This window comes from Sinohyriopsis cumingii, chromosome 3, assembly GCF_028554795.1.
Source record: "Sinohyriopsis cumingii isolate HCF-2022 chromosome 3, ASM2855479v2, whole genome shotgun sequence".
NCBI classification, from domain to species: Eukaryota; Metazoa; Mollusca; class Bivalvia; order Unionida; family Unionidae; genus Sinohyriopsis; species Sinohyriopsis cumingii.
The window spans coordinates 95,649,981-95,666,484 of NC_142963.1; the positions used below are offsets into that span (position 1 = coordinate 95,649,981).

Here is a 16,504-nt window from a genome sequence, read left to right on the forward strand (position 1 = left end):
GTTATCCTGAATTATCTCAATTTCCTTTCCATCGATGTTGTATGAAGCACTTTTGAATAGCGCCATGATGCCATTATTAACAAAACTAACTCGGATATTAGCTCCGTATTCTGTATTAGCGACAACATCTGTTACAAGTTCCCCCGTGACTTCAAGGAATGCTTCAGCGGGTAAGAAATATCTACTTGTATCATGAACTCGTAATTCAATTCGTCCACGTTGAATGGGTGTTGTTGCTTCATAAGAATAATACTGATAATCGCGCACAGACTCATCTTTGAGTATTGGTGCATCCATATCGAACGCTGGATCTGATACACGTCTAAACATTTTATATAAATTATTGTCGTCTAAAACGAAGACCACTTCCTGATATCAGACTCGTATTTATTTGCTCGGGTATTCCCTGGTTTACCAAGTCTGCTAGTTTTTGATTTGCGGCTTGATTTATTACTTTACTGACATCCGCGGGCATAAGTTATGTGCTTGGTAATTTTAATGGTTGGACCGCTTTCGGCGAACCTCTTTGAGGTTTACGTATTAACCGCGCCAGTCTGTCCTTGATTGCTGTGAATGCTTTACCCGCAAGATTACCAATTGCTCCAGAGGTTTTATCCTTGACAACATCAATAGCTTTCATCGATAATTGTTTTGCGATTGGTAACGCCTTAGGACCCATTCTTCTAAACAAACCCTGAATAACATCACCAAGACCATCTCCGTAAGTTACTTGATAGACTGGTAATCGTGAGTTTACTACTCTGACCGGGTTAGGTTGAGCATTGTGTATGATCATGTTATCTAATTAATATTTCTCAAATCGTCGATGAGCTCATCAATAAATTCCCGATAAATATGAGAGTCTATAATTTTATTTTGAAACAATCTTTGGCAGATACTCGCGGCCTCATTAATTAATTCTGGTGAGTTATTCCCGGCACGTTTCCCTCCGATAAGAACTTCCAGCCGTGATACGTCATTGATAATATTATCAGGACAAATAGCTAGACCAGATCCGGTTTTAGGTTCAAACAACTCAAGTTCTTCAAAAATATCTTCTTCTGGAGTCGGAGGAGAAGCATCTGGGATATCTTGGTGTGGCACTGTAATTGCACTAGTTAGTGTTTTTGGTGGTCTTCCTCGTTTTTTTTTTTAGGTTCTTGCGCTTTCTGTTCCAGAGCTCGCTTTCGCTCTTCCTTCGCTTGTATTTTCGCTTCTTTTTCTTCTTGTTTTTCTTTTATCTCTCAATTGTTTATTATACCCAATTACACCTGTTTTTATAAAATTATAAGTATCGTCAGTTTTAGTTATTCGGAGGATATCTTGATTTATTTTATACACATAATCAGTCCACTCAGCTTGAGTTATACCTTTTTCAATAGTTTCTGGTTTTAGAAATTCATTTTTACGATGAAAATAATCAACAATCCAAACAGAAAACTGTCTAAGTTCCTCTGGGTTACTCAGTGGAATATTTTTTATTTCTTCGATACCATCATCAGTAAATTTGTCTATAAATGATGCTTTGACAGTTGCAAGTGGACCTGCTGCACCTGGATCAGCTACAGCTTTTTGTTCACTAAGTTGTTCACTAAGTTGTTCTATTGCTTGAAGCAAACCTCGCTGTGGTTTTCCATCCTCTCTTGCAACATCCTCGGGAGTTCTTCCTGCGATTGCAGTTAAAACTTTTCCAGTGACTGCATTGACAGGTTTGAATAATTCCTCTGTAGACTCTACGAAACCTTCTCGCGATTGCTGTCTCGCTTGCAATTTTTCTCTGACACTATCACGAACAGGAAGAAATTGTTTGATTGCTTGAAGTCGTTCTCGAGCTAATCTAGTTGTGAGAGCTTCTCCGATATTTGCCATTATTTGATAACGGATAATTTAATTTACAGCAGCAGAGTGAGGCGACACTTGCAAAAATTCCCGAAAAACAAACAATTATTTCAGCAGAAATGCTAGCATTAAAAATTCTAGAATTAGAAATGCAAGCATTTCGAGCAGCAGAGAAACTGAGCCACCGAGTGTTTCGTCTAGTAGACCCTTGTATCGAGAAGTAGTTATATAGGTGGATATTTTTCATGAGATAACCCTTCTGGTCGGCGAAGAAAGCCTATTTATCAGTGTTTTCTGACCAGAAGGGTTTATTTTGTGAAGACAAATCTTCTATCAAGAGTGTTTTCGATAGAAGGTTCTGTTTGACGAAATAGTTGGTGGGCTCAGTCTCTCTGCTGCTGCCACTGTTAAAATTCGTTACTATTTTGTGTTCTCCTTGGAGTACATGTATAATGCTTGGTCAAAAGATATTAAATTTCTTTGTAATTGCACTTTTTATATATTTGACCACTGGTCAACCAATTGCCAAGTTTAATAAGTTACAAGGTAGAGTTATGGACAGAGGATGAATGACTGGAGAGATGAAGACAGTTACCATATTACTGGGTGAACTATATTATTGTCTCCCGTCACAAAAAAGAGTGAGAAAAATACAAGTGTCGAAATTTAAACTGTAGTCTCTAAAGTGAAACTTTGTTTATGCAAAAATAATGATATAATCACACGAAAACTTATATATATATATATATATATATATATATATATATATATATATATATATATATATATATATATATATATATATATATATATATATAATGTCACCTATTCTAGGTTAAGAATGAATGGACCTATAACATGACTCTTTATTGATCAGATTCACGGCTTCAAAATGGTCACTTTTTAACGTGAAGTCGTGAGATCCGATGTGCCGTTCGTATCAAATTCAACCAGTTGTAGTTTATCATTAGTATACATATCGTCCATCGTCGTCGGAGTATCTCCACCTATCTCTCAGTTGAGGATATTTAGATCATTTTTGCCCGTCACCCCTGCCGAGGTATAGGCCGCCCACAAAAGGTTGTCAGAGGCTTCTGTCCTGTTAAATCTCCTCGAGCTGTCTCCAGCTGTGACCCATGTTGGTGATGTCCGCCTCAAGGTCCCGTCGACAGGTGTTTCTTGGTCGCTCCCTTCTCCGCTTGCCTTGAGGGTTCCACTTCAATGCCTGTCTGGTAATGTTGGTTGGCGGCTTACGTAGGGTGTGTCCTATTCAACCTCACCTTCTCTTCTTGATCTCGTCCTCTACCGGAAGCAGGGAGGTTCTCTGCCTCAAGTTGTTGTTGCTGATGGTGTCTGGCCAGCGGATCTGGAGAATTCTTCTTAGGCAGCTGTTGATGAAGGTTTGAACCCTCTTTACGGTCGACTTGGTGGTTTTCCAGGTCTCTGCTCCAGACAGTAGGACTGACTTCACGTTGGAGTTGAACAGTCTGATCTTGGTAGTCAAGGAAATTTCCTTGGAGTTCCAGATGTTCTTGAGCTGTATGAAAGCTTCTCTCGCCTTTCCGATCCTTGCCTTAACGTCTGCGTCTGTGCCACGCTGCTGGTTGATAGTGCTGCCCAGGTATGTGAAGGACTCCACCTCTTCCAGGGGACTTCCCTGCAGTGTGACTGGGTTGTTACTGAGAAAATTGATCCTGAGGATCTTGGTCTTGTCACTGTGGATGTTGAGGACAACCTGTGCTGATGTGGCTAGCAGTATGTTTTGTCGTTCTTGTCCTGCATTTGCTGGTGACTGTGGGACAAGAGCGCTAGGTCATCGGCTAAGTCCAGATGGCGAAAAGGAAGAGAAATGGTGACAGCAAAGCAGTATTGCCTCACGGCAGTCCGTACTAGGAAGCTGTCTGTGTGCTGTCCTGCATGAATGACTCTGCAGGACATTCCATTGTAAATGTTTTTGATCAGGTTCTCCAGCCTGGTTGGATGCCGTAGTAGCGAAGAAGTTTCCAGAGTGTCTCTAGGTCCACGCTGTCGAATGTCTTCTCATAATCGACAAAGCTGATGTATAGCAAAGAATTCCACTCCAACAGTTACTCGACTATGATGCGAAGAGTAGCTATTTGGTCCGTACACGATCTGTTCTGCCGCAAGCCCGCTTGCTCATCTCGGAACTGTGGGTTAACGGCCTCTTTCATCCTCTCCAAGAGCACCCGGTTGAAGACTTTCCCTGGTACTGACAAGAGTGTAACCAGTTGCTGAGGTTTCCTTTCTTTGAGATCTTGATGAGGTGTCCCTCCTTCCAGTCAGTCGGTATTTCTTCTTCCTCCCAGATCTTCTCAAAGAGGGGGTATAACATTTCCACTGAAGACTCTAGGTCTGCTCTGAGTGCTTCTGCTGGGATGTCATTAGGTCTAGCTGCTTTGCCGTTCTCCAGCTGGGTGATGACTTTCCTGATCTCGCCTCTGAAGGGATTGTCACAGCTTATGGGGAGATCTGCATTGGCTGGGTGGATTTCTTTGAGATTTAGTGCTGTTGGCCTGTTCAACAGTTCTTCAAAATGTTCTGCACATCTTTTCATTTGGTGTTCTGTACTTGCTATGGTCTTTCCCTGCTTGTTTTTTATGGGTCTCTCTGTTTTGCTGTACTTGCCCGACAGCTTCTTGGTGATATCGTACAGCTTCTTCGTGTTTCCACTTCCGGCCGCTTATTCTGCCTTTGCTGTCAGTCATTCAACGTAGTTTCTCTTGTCTATATTGATGCTTCTTTTCACTTCTCTGTGGTCATCAGTGTACTCTTTATGTACCTTTACTTTTTTATGTCTTGTCCTACTGCTATTTGCTGCTGATTTCTTCTGTTTACGCTCCTGCATTTTGCGCAATGTTTTGGCTGAAATCCATTCTTTCTGCGGATACTTCATGGGGCCTAGTACTTATTCTTGGAATGTTGATTTTACTGCATCCTTATCTTTCTGACCTCTGTTGTTCAAATTATCTTCCTCATCTTCAAGAAGCTCTTGTATCACTTGGTACTTGTTGTTAAGCGTCAGTCAGTATTCTTCTTAAGTTTTTGCATCTTTCACCAGACTGATGTTATACTTTGTTTTTTCTTCTCTTTTGTGCCCATCCAGTTCTTCTTCAGCTTAAGTTTCAGCCTTGCGACAACTAAGTGGTGGTCAGATGCCACATCTACTCCCCTCTTCACCCTCACATCTTGCAGGGATCTTCTGAACTTCTTGGCTATGCTGGTGTAGTCAGTCAGATTTTCTGTCACATGGTCTGGTGATATCCATGTTTTCTTGTGGATTCTCTTGTGGGGAAAGACGGTACCCCCGATGACCAGGTTATTCAGTGCACAAAGGTCTGCGAATCTTTGCCCATTTTCGTTCGTCTCGCCCAGGCCGTGGATGCCCATGGCTTGTTCATTTCCTGTGTTGTCTGACCGAACTCTGGCAACGAAGTCAACCATGAGGATGTAGATGTCGTTATCTGGAAAGTTCTCTATATTCTGTAGTCTGTTGTAAAGCTGGTCCTTATCTTTTTCGTCGCCGTCATTTGTTGGAGCGTAGCACTGTATGACGTTCGTCTTTATTTTCTCCTTCCTGGTCCTAAACGTTGCCCTGAGGATTCTTGGCCCGTGCGGTTCCCATCCTATCAGTGCATTATATGCTTGCTTCGACAGCATGAGCCCCTACCCCGGTGTATGAAGCGCGTTTTCTTCCTCATGTCCTGAATACAATAGCATCTCTCCTGTCATCAGTCTTCTTTGTCCAGATTGAAGCCATCTTGTTTCGCTAATGACCAGTAGGGATAGGTTGTAGATCCTCATCTCTGCTGCTACCAGTGCTGTTTTTCCTGCCTCATTTATTGTCCTCACGTTCCATGTTTCGATGTTAATTCTCCTGTTTGATAGAAGGGTGGTCTGCCTCATGACTTCTGCGGACTCGCGGCTTTCACCACATAGCGTCATGAGTCTTCCAGAAGAAGATCCTTCCTTCATCAGGCTTTATAGTTTCTCTGTTGTTTTTTTCTTCTTCTTCTTCTGTTTGGATTTTGTAGCAGGTTGGGTTTTACAGGATTGGGTTGCTAACCCCACTGCCAACCCTCCTCCTTTTACGTCCGGGCTTGGGACCAGCAATGGCGGAGTTAGCTGAGGCTATTGGTACCAAATTAAGTTGCCGTCACGGACCACAGATCCAACCCCCTTCGTCATTACCCAACCCACTGGTTGCTGTGAATAAAATTGCACGTATTTAAATAAACCATACATGGATCTAAACCGTCTAATACTGAACCTAATAAAGCTGTAATAATTATACACATATAAAGGGCAGTTTAAAGGTAGAGTACAGAGTATGTTTGTAGATCTATATATATTTAGTACTTTCAGCACACGATATCGAAAGCTATCAGACTATGGTGTGTGTTGATTGGTAAATAGTTGGAAACTAAGGGAAATAACAAATGGAAGACCTGGTTTCTTCCAGAGGAATTGTTTCCCATTTACCACAGCACTGTCATGTTTTTTTTTAATGCAAACAAAAATAATAATTTTCATAATTCATATTAAAAACGTATCCTAGTGAGATAATAGTAGTAGTTGTTGTTGTAATTATAGTAGTAGTAGTATTAGTAGTAGTAGTAAAGTTTAATAGTCTTTCCGGTTGACTTGGAAAAGTTTAAAGTTATTTCATCGATAATTATCAATTTTATTGAGAAAACTTCTAGCGAACACGAAAACTTGCATTGCCAAGCATAAGGTAAAGTATGGAGACTTGAAGTTAATGCTTATGCTTATATGATATATCCTATCTATAAAAAGCACACGTGATTATTTTAACGTACCGCCATGTCGGCCTATTCTGCGCGTCGGGTAATTCTGCGCAACGATACGTCATTTCTGTAAACATTTGATCACGTGCTATTTTGGGTCAAAAATCCATTTTGTATCCAGAAAGAAGAATCATACATTAATTAAGAAAAGTGATATTCATAAAGTGTACAAAAATATCCCAAATTTAGACTCGAAATGCACATAAAAATGTGATTTCTAAATGTCAAGGTGAAGACCCACTCCATCACCTTCTAGAACCTGTAACCCAAAAAATTCGATTTACTATGCATCTTTTAGAATCATACAAATAAACACATTGTATAAAAGATGGAAATGTGTACCTTAAAACAAAGTTATTTTAATCCAAGTTTCCAATTTTGCAAGAAGTTGTCCCACGCGTACAAAATCGTCTGCTACCCAACGTGTCTATTTGCCGTTACAACAAAAATTCTCAACAAATTACCCGGCGTATAGTCTGTTTCTGAATTTTGTAGTAATTTTTTTCCCATCAACAAGACGTTGTAAACACTTTACATCCTTTTCATTGTTGTTTCTCTTCCATGTAATAGCTTATTTTTTATAAAATGTTGAACTTTTTTACAAGATCGGTTTAGTTTGCTTCATATCTCTTGCCATTTATTGACACTTTTACGTTGAATTTTGCAAAACTAGCTATAAACCTGACCTAATTACTCGACTGAAATGACAGAAACAGTCCAAAGTAATATATTTCATTTCTATAGCCAGATGAATAAACATTACATCATTTCAAAGATATGCGCAGAATAGGCCAACATATCGCGAGTCCGGAGAAACAGTGTGTGGTATCCTCTGTGTCCAAACAGAATATTCTGGTGACAATTGCATCTTTTCAAATGGTAAGCATTGCTGTATTTTATTTTTGTCAATCGCTCGAATTCGGTATGCGTTTTGCTTTAATATTGGAAACGAAAACCTTAGGTGCGCAGAAATGCCCAACAGCAGTGTATGTAATGTACACCATTTTTGTTCACATCTGTGACCTTATTTATTTACTTAACAAATTTCGTTTTAGCTATCCATATGTGCCACAGTATTGTTGGTCTCAATTAGTTTTTAAAGTTTAAGACCTGGGAAAATGAGACAGGAGATGATATTTCGTCTTGCTCTGTTGACTGCACTTCATAACATTGTACGGCTAAACTAGTCGCTAAGCGAGCACCTGTCAAAAACTTGTCCAATCAAGACCCACGGTTTTCAGAGCAAAATGCAATGGCGGCTAACACTATCATCAGCCGAAACAGAGATCTAAAGAAACACAAATTTGCAAACTTTTCGCTTCGTATGGATTGTTAAAGTGTGAAGATTGAGGTAAGAGTTGTATTTATATGCTTTAGATGTGTTTAGTAATTCTTGTAACATTGTTTACACAATAATTGGCAAAAATAAACATGGATGAAGGACTCCCTTCACTTCTCCCCCTTTCCGCCATTTGCTATTATTAGCCTTAGTACATGCTGCAGAATCTGGGAGAGCGGCAGACATGTTATTAAGGCAAATTACTGTAGGCAGGAAAGTTTTATACGTGTGTCACTGCGACTTGCAATAAAGGATTGTGTCAGCAAATTGTATATATAATTGGCATTGGTCAACTTTCTAAATTAAGAAACGGGTACTTTTTAGCAAGCTTGATCCTAAATGTCAAATAATAATAACAACAGCAAAAACATTAATAATAATAATAATAATAATAATAATTATTATTATTATTATTATTATTATTATTATTTAATAACATGATTTGTTAGTTTCAGTGAGTAACATTTTTTTTCTTGCCACAAATAGCAATTGTTTGAAACTGAGCCAAAGCAAAGTACCTTACTCATGGGTACTTCTGACTGCATGCTGGCACAAATCAAACTCACAACCCACCTGCTTTGAATTATTTGCTTTACAAAGTGAGCTATCCATGCCTAGATTTAAGACAGTGACCGCTCTGGTGGTTTAGTGGCTACCTCGGATATGGGAGGTCATGGGTTCGATCCCCTGCTGAGTCATACCAAAGACTTATAAAAATGGTACTAACAGCTGCATCGCTTGGCACTCAGCATTACAAAGTGAGTGTTAGTGGTTGACCTGGTGTCAGGATAATGTGACTGGGTGGGACATCAAGCTACATGTTTGTGGCATGATGCTCCAGTGCTAGATAGACATCACTGTAAACTGCCACACTGCAGACATTGTAGTGATATCACTGAAATTTTTTAAAAGCTACGTTAAAAATTAAAATCACACATACACATCACACACACATTGAAGACAGTTGGTTAAAAGCTCTTGTAATACACACTGAGCAATCCATATCTAGATTGAAGACTGTGTGTTAAAAACTCTTGTAATACAAACTGAACTATTCAGCTAGCATAGACTGAAGACAGTGGGTTAAAAACCCTTGTAATACAACCTGAGCTATCCCTGTCTAGATTGAAGATAGTGGATTTAAAACCCATATAATACAAACTGAGTATTTCAACTAGTCAGGGTTGAAGATAGTGGGTTTAAAACCCTTGTAATACAAACTGAGCTATGCATGTATAGAATAAAGATAGTTGATTTACAACCCTTCCAGTTCAAAAACAGCTTTTTAACTAGCCTAGATTAAAGATGGTGGTTTTGAAACCTTTCCAGTACTTGGCTTTGTTCATGTGGATAGTCTTTTGCAGTCGAGGCACTCTGGTCATATGGATCATCTTTTGCAATCAAGGCACTCTGGTCATATGGATAGTCTTTTGCAGTCGAGGCACTCTGGTCATGGATAGTCTTTCGCAGTTGAGGCACTCTGATCATATGGATAGTCTTTTGCAGTCGAGGCACTCTGGTCATGTCTATAGTCTTTTGCAGTTAAGGCACTCTGGTCATGTGGATAATCATATGCAGTCGAGGCACTCTGGTCATATGGATAGTTTTTCGCAGTCGAGGCACTCTGGTCATATGGATAGTCTTTTGCCGTAGATGCAATCTGGTCATATGGATAGTCTTTCGCAGTCAAGGCACTCTGATCATATGGATAGTGTTTTGCAGTCAAGGCACTTTGGTCATATGGATAGTGTTTTGGAGTCGAGGCACTGGTCATGTCGATAGTCTTTCACAGTTGAGGCACTCTGGCCATATGGATAGTCTTTCGCAGTCAAGGCACTGGTCATGTCGATAGCACTGGTCAATAGTGAAATCATTACTGACTTGAAAAGGCCCTAATCTGTAGTATTTTGGTGTGCCGAACACGAATATAACCGTGAAAAATTTGTATTGGCTCTCGTTTTGAAGATATTCATATACCTCATTTTCTATGTTTCACTGTGTAAATTTCTCCAGTAGGACTGCAGCAACATCCGGAATAATGATGTAACATTGCATAATACCATCATGCTCACATCATCCACAGTTGATTGCATCATTTTCTGATGCAATGCAATACTAATGCCATGCGGCTGCTGAAGTAAGTTGACGTCAGCAGTGTACTATACATGTGTAGGCCTATTATACTAATGCCAGGCGGCTGCTGAAGCTGACGTAAGCAGTGTACTATATAAAGCCCAATCAGATAGGTTCAGCATTTAAAATATTTTAGACGTTGTGCGAGACAGTTCAAGCTACTGTTACATAAAACTTATTATTTTATCCATTTACGTACAATAAAGAACAGTAATGCCTCGAAAGTGTGTTAATACCGCGGAAAATTTTTGCTATATTTGTGGGGAAGTGACATTTGCCAACCAGAAGAAAAGTATCAATTCTCAAGTGAAGAAGGCATATCATCTTTACTTCGGATGCAAGGTTGGTGACCAAGACAAGCCTTGGGCTCCGCATATATGCTGTGCTACATGTACAACACAGCTTTCACAGTGGTTGAATTGCAAAAGGTCATCAATGCCGTTTGCAGTCCCAATGGTGTGGAGAGAGCCAAGCAACCACCTAAATGACTGTTACTTCTGCTTGGTTCCTCCTCTTTCCGGCGGAATAACGAAGCGAAAGAAGTCGAGAATAGTCTACCCAAACATTCCGTCTGCATTGAGACCAGTTCCACATGGTGAGGGACTTCCTATTCCAGAACCTCCAGCAGAATATTCTCTTGATTCATCTGACGAAGACAAAGGTGAGTCGACCTGTTCTTCTCCTGGTCCATCAGCATGCAGTGATCCAGATTTTCACTGTGGTGCATCATCAACCCCACACAGAATAACACAGGAAGAACTAAATGACCTGATTCGTGATTTGGACTTATCAAAGAACAAGGCAGAATTGCTAGGATCAAGACTCCAACAATGGAATCTTCTAGAAGAAGATGTCACAATTACTGCATATCGAAAGCGCCACCAGCAATTGGAGCCTTTCTTCAGAAAGGAAAGTAATCTGATATTCTGTTCCGATATTGAGGGCCTCATGAATGCTTTAAAAATCACTCATGACCCACAAGAATGGAGACTATTTGTGGACTCTTCGAAACTGAGTCTCAAGGCTGTGCTTTTGCACAATGGAAACATTCTTCCATCTATTCCAGTAGCGTATGCTGTCCACATGAAAGAGACATACGATAACTTAAGGCAGCTACTGAATTCCATTGAGTATAACAAGTACAGCTGGCACCTCTGTGGTGATTTGAAGGTAGTTGCCCTTTTAATGGGACTGCAGCAAGGATATACAAAATACATGTGTTTCTTATGCGAGTGGGATAGCCGAGCAAGGGAAATGCACTACATGAGGAAGGAATGGACTCACAGGCAGAATGTAGCCATTGGAGAGAAGAATATCCAACACCCAGCTCTGGTTGAGGCTCAGAAAATCTTGCTACCACCCCTTCACATCAAACTAGGTTTGATGAAGAACTTCGTGAAAGCCATTGACCGGACTTTGCCAGCATTCCGATACCTGCATGAAAAATTCCCTCGACTCAGCGAAGCAAAGATTAAAGAGTGAGTTTTTGTGGGTCCTCAGATTCGAGAGCTTTTCAAAGATGACCGGTTCAACAACTTGCTGGAAGGTGACGCGAAACAAGCATGGAATGCTTTTCGCCTAGTTTCTACAAACTTCGTCGGAAATGTTAGGGCAGAAAACTATAAGGAACTAGTAGAAGACATGTTGATGAAGTATAAGAAACTTGGCTGCAATATGTCTCTAAAGATTCACTTCCTTCATTCCCATTTGGATTTCTTTCCTAGCAACTGTGGTATTGTTAGTGATGAACACGGCGAACGTTTTCATCAAGATATCGCAACAATGGAACAAAGATACCAGGGAAAATGGTCCACTACAATGCTGGCTGACTACTGCTGGACACTCCTCAGAGATGCTCCCGAACAGCTGTACAAGAGACAGGCGAAGAAATCTAAGATGTAGTCAATGACTTGATTTTTTATAGGTAGGCTATTACAGTTGACCTTTTACTATTGGAATGCATTTCGTTATGTAAACATTAATTTCTTGCAGATTACAAAAAAACTAGAGCCAATTTTGCAATTTGACTGTCATATTCGTGTTCAGCACATAAAAATTGATAAGAATTGACTAATTTTATTTCAGTAACATGACTTTTGTAAAAATTTGTTGTCCAGTGTAGTCTTTCACAGTTGAGGCACTCTAGTCATATGGATAGTCTTTTGCAGTCGAGGCACTGTTCGTGTGGATAGTCTTTTGCAGTCAGGGCTCTCTGGTCATGTGGATAGTCTTTCACAGTCGAGGCACTCTGTTCATATAGATAGTCTTTCACAGTTGAGGCACTCTGGTCATGTGGATAGTCTTTCGCTGTCGAGGCACTCTGGTCATATGGATAGTCTTTTGCAGTCGAGGCACTCTGGTCATATGGATAGTCTCATCTTATGTAAAGTGCAGCATAATAAAATTATTTAAAATATGCTGCATTCACATTGGATATACTGTAATCTCAATTTGGGTACATTTTGGTATCAAGCATGATATATATTTTTATAAAAGGGGTCTCTTGACAAAGGATTTACAAATCCACTTGCTTGATTCCTGTGATAGGTTTAAATTTGGCTTGGGCAAGCTCATCTTTCCAATTACTTGCCTGTGGCCAAGTTGTGAAAAGAAAGAGAGACATGGAGAAAGTGATACATGTTCCATTTGTAATGCTCTATGTTCCGTGAGTTTTATACTCTGTATTCTTGTCACAGTACATATATCAGCTCCTTTGTTTAGTGTTTATATGTACTGAATTCTTATGTTACATAACTGACCATGGTTTCTTTCATATGTCATTTCCATCAGTTTGTCAGTGTCAAGATCAGCCTTGCATTTATTTTCATGCACAGATGTGATAATGTGAATATCTGCTATTTAAAGCAAGTTTTGACAAATAAGGAACAAATATTTTTTATTTTAACTTATAAGTTACATTTTTGATAATAATATTTGTATGTCTCTGCGGTTCACCGACTTTTGGGCTCTGATTTAGCCTTGGTTAGTTTGTGAGCTTGCAAGCTGTAAACAACTGGCATTTCAAAGATTGCTTTCAGGACTCTCAATAGAATTTTAGGATGAGGGGTCCTGGATTCTTCACTTATGGAACTCTAGAGTCCCCAGTCTATTTCTGAGAGTTCCTGGCATAAATTTAAGAGTTCCTCACTTTCAGAAGGATAGAAAAGAAAATTAATACATTCTCATTATTTTAATAATATTAATATTCAATTCATAGCAGTCACACTAAAAAGAAAATATTTGTCAGTTAACAGAATATTAATTTTAAGCATTACTGGTATACATGTAAATTTATATTTTTTGCCTCATCAACAGCACTAAAAAGAAAATAAATGGCAAGAGTAAAATTGTGAACAGTTTCAATCCCAAGAATGATCACTTAGATTGCTATATACATTGTACATGTTGTTTGTGTAAGTAGAATGGCATCTCCATTTCCACCAACAAGAAACTTGAGAAGACACCTGGCATTACTGGAACCTCATTATATCAAATAAAGGAATGAAGAACTGTATCATTCAGCATATGTGCAAAAAATTAACAATATGTTAATCAGTAAACTGTTAAATGCTGTAAGATTTGGCCCAAAGGAATAAAGGTGGGATATAACATTGAATTTAGAAAAGATGAGGTTATCTGAGTACATGTACAGTACCTAAATAGCTTGAGACTGACTATTTGAACTATTATCATGATGAATTCACACAAGGTTTAGGTACCGATATTCAAATAACACCAGTAAAATGAAACTTTCTCCTCGTTTTTATAGCTTTTGGTTGATATGAGTGTCATTTTCATCACAAATCTCTTTCCTGAAAAATGAAAACAGGTTTTGCAGACTCATTTTTACAAGTCTCTTTTTTTTACTGCATTATTTTAAAAAGACTACTAATACTATAGTACTTCTACACTTATCACACATACTAAGTTAAGTTATTATTATTATTATTATTATTCACTATTTGACAATATTGTCTAAATCAAATTCTGGGAAAGCTTTGATTACTTTCATGATTTATATTCATTTAACATCAGTGTAATTTAAAAACATAAACAACAACATAGGGCATTGTTTTTTCACCAGACGGTCACGTGTTGATATACATACTCAGTAGAACATTGCTTTCTTTTGAAGTACATTGGAATAGCTTCAGGGGTCATACCCGCCACTAGGCTTCACATTTGTCGCCAAATGCAAAAGAATTTTGAAAGTGGTGCTATTTTGTACTGACTGGCGAAAGTTGCTGGTGAAAAGCTTTTATAAAATAAATTTTTCATTGATATAAGTGACTGGCCACTTATGGTAATATCTGTTTTCACTTTCTGCGGCAGTCAGTGGATCATGTTGGTAGCTGATGAATAAGATGTTATTCGAACATGATTGCATCTAATTGCAAGCTGTCAGTCAGTTTTAAGAAGCAATTAAATGTGATTAGTAGGAAATAAGGAATGACCGGGGGATATACTCTATTGCTGAACAGGTTGCAAAAAGATTCAGTTTCATGTGCAGGTTTTGTTAATTTATGTTTGTTGCAAACTGTGAGTGTGAGATTCACTTGGGAATGCTTAGTGTTATAGAGTTTATTTTCTTAGATAACGCGTTTTTGTGGTCTGAACTTAACTGAGTAATGCAGGATGCCGCAACAAGGATGCCAAATCGTTGACTCTAAAGGGGCCAAGTCACTTAAAAATTAAAAATGTACTTTATAAAACAAAGATGGTATCAAGCGCAAAGAATATGGCTAATCTAGCTCTGAAAAACAAAGATTTATATCCAGCTGCATCCGAGGCAGCTACCAGGTTACTTGTTGTTCCTATTTCTACTGCAGACTGTGGGATGGGGTTCAGTCACCAGAATCTGATCAAAACAAACTTAGAAAAATTCAATGGGTATATCTACTTTGAAAAATTTAATGAGAATTTCTATTGATGGGCCCAGTGATGAGAATTTTGATTTCAAGAAGGCATTTCAGAAATGGTCTGCGGAAAAAAAAGAGGTGGATATTGGTGAAGCATCAGTGACATTGTTCATAAAGACTAAGCAATATTTTGTATTATCAGTTATAAAGAAACATTCTTATTCATTCTTGCTTTTCATATGCTATACATTGAACTTCATGTGTATATAATGGTATTGTCATATTTATTAATTATTATTGTACATGTACTTTGAAATATAATAAAAACATGTAAAAACTGTTTTATTGTCATGTTTATATAGATAAAAAATTGGGCCAATATAATGATATGCATATATTTAAGTCCCTGCATCATGGCATATAATGGCTTTTATGGCTAAAAAGTGGCTCCAAATTTTTAAATTGGTGAATTTCATAGTGCAAAGAAAATTATTTTCAAGGGAAGCCCTGGGGGTGGCAGTCCTTATCACAAGATATTTATAGGGATCAGTATTAACTATTAGTGACAGTGGATTTATTCAGGTTTTCTGAAGTTCATTTCTTTAGCTATTCAAAATTTTACAACAGTGAGTGTCATGGAAGAAAAGAGGTGTGTCATGGGGATGCATTACAGGGAGAAAGGGTGCATCCTTTTAGAATATCTTGCACATTTGACCTCCAAGTCTCTTTTCCTTGAGAACCCTGTGATGTGTGGCTTGTCATCATGATGTTTAATGTATTAGGATGAATCTATTGAACATGCAAGAATGGACCCATTCCGGTGAGAATAAGTACTTTTTACCTACCTCATGTTATTTTGATGCTTTTCTGTTATTCTTTACCTGTCCAAGCAAGCAAAAGAGCTGGACAAACAGCATATACATCTAGCACTGATACGTCCACAGTAGGTGCATTTTTTATTATAACATGCTTATATGTAAAAACACAGTATGAAAAGTCTTTGCAAGAGGCACACAGCCTAAGGATTTGGGGTACATAGGACGACAGAATGTTGGAAGTGTGATCCCAAATTCAAGGTGCACCACTGGTTTACATTATTTAAATTCTTACTCTCACCAGACCAGATTGGCTGGGTTTTATGTACAAGAAAGAGTTATTGTATGGCACATTGAACTCATTATTGGCTTTGTCATGCTGAAGAAATGGGGGTTACATAAGTACCTTTCCCAATGACACAACGAAGCAGCTTGCCTGGTTGGGTATTGAACCTGTGACCTTTGGATTAGAAGTCCAGTGCTCCACCAACTGAGCTACCATGTCTGACTTAAATATTAATCTTGTGAATAATTGCCACAGTAACGTTTATTAAATTGGATCAAAGGAATGATGCTAATATATAATTTATGGTACCATGGTAATTTTCCTTATTGTTAGGATTACTGTTGAAGCTGTAGATGTCACATTGTCCTTAATTGCCTATTTGTGCTGCTGAGGGGAGGAAAATGAAG

At 38.7% G+C, this 16,504-nt stretch overlaps 2 protein-coding genes and 1 pseudogene across 2 annotated transcripts in view; 1 reads left to right on the plus strand and 2 right to left on the minus strand.

Annotated features, from left to right (window-relative positions):
• Positions 1-3,115: 3,115 nt before the first annotated feature.
• LOC149803328 (uncharacterized) lies at positions 3,116-4,414 on the minus strand (annotated as a pseudogene).
• A 147-nt stretch (positions 4,415-4,561) lies between these two features.
• LOC149803329 (protein CFDP2-like) lies at positions 4,562-5,517 on the minus strand. Its single transcript, XM_089953915.1, has 2 exons — positions 5,026-5,517; positions 4,562-4,699 (listed from the first exon to the last, which is right to left on the minus strand). Exons 1-2 carry the CDS (start codon positions 5,515-5,517, stop codon positions 4,562-4,564), a joined length of 630 nt encoding a protein of 209 aa, XP_089810041.1.
• Positions 5,518-7,886: 2,369 nt separating this feature from the next.
• The window catches only part of LOC149803330 (tyrosine-protein phosphatase non-receptor type 13-like), a 204,536-nt gene continuing 195,918 nt past the window's right edge, over positions 7,887-16,504 (plus strand). The window contains exon 1 of the mRNA XM_089953916.1: positions 7,887-8,016. The gene's annotated coding sequence lies outside the window, so the exon portion shown is untranslated. The remainder of the gene's footprint in view (positions 8,017-16,504) is intronic.

What these genes read in the sequence shown, in the direction of transcription:
- LOC149803329 (XM_089953915.1), bottom strand. Translation starts at nt 5,517, where the DNA reads ATGCTGTCGAAGCAAGCATATAATGCACTGATAGGATGGGAACCGCAC. An exon ending in ATGTGAGGGTGAAGAGGGGA is followed by an intron (nt 4,700 to 5,025) that starts GTAGATGTGGCA and finishes CGCAAAATGCAG; the next exon opens with GAGCGTAAACAGAAGAAATC.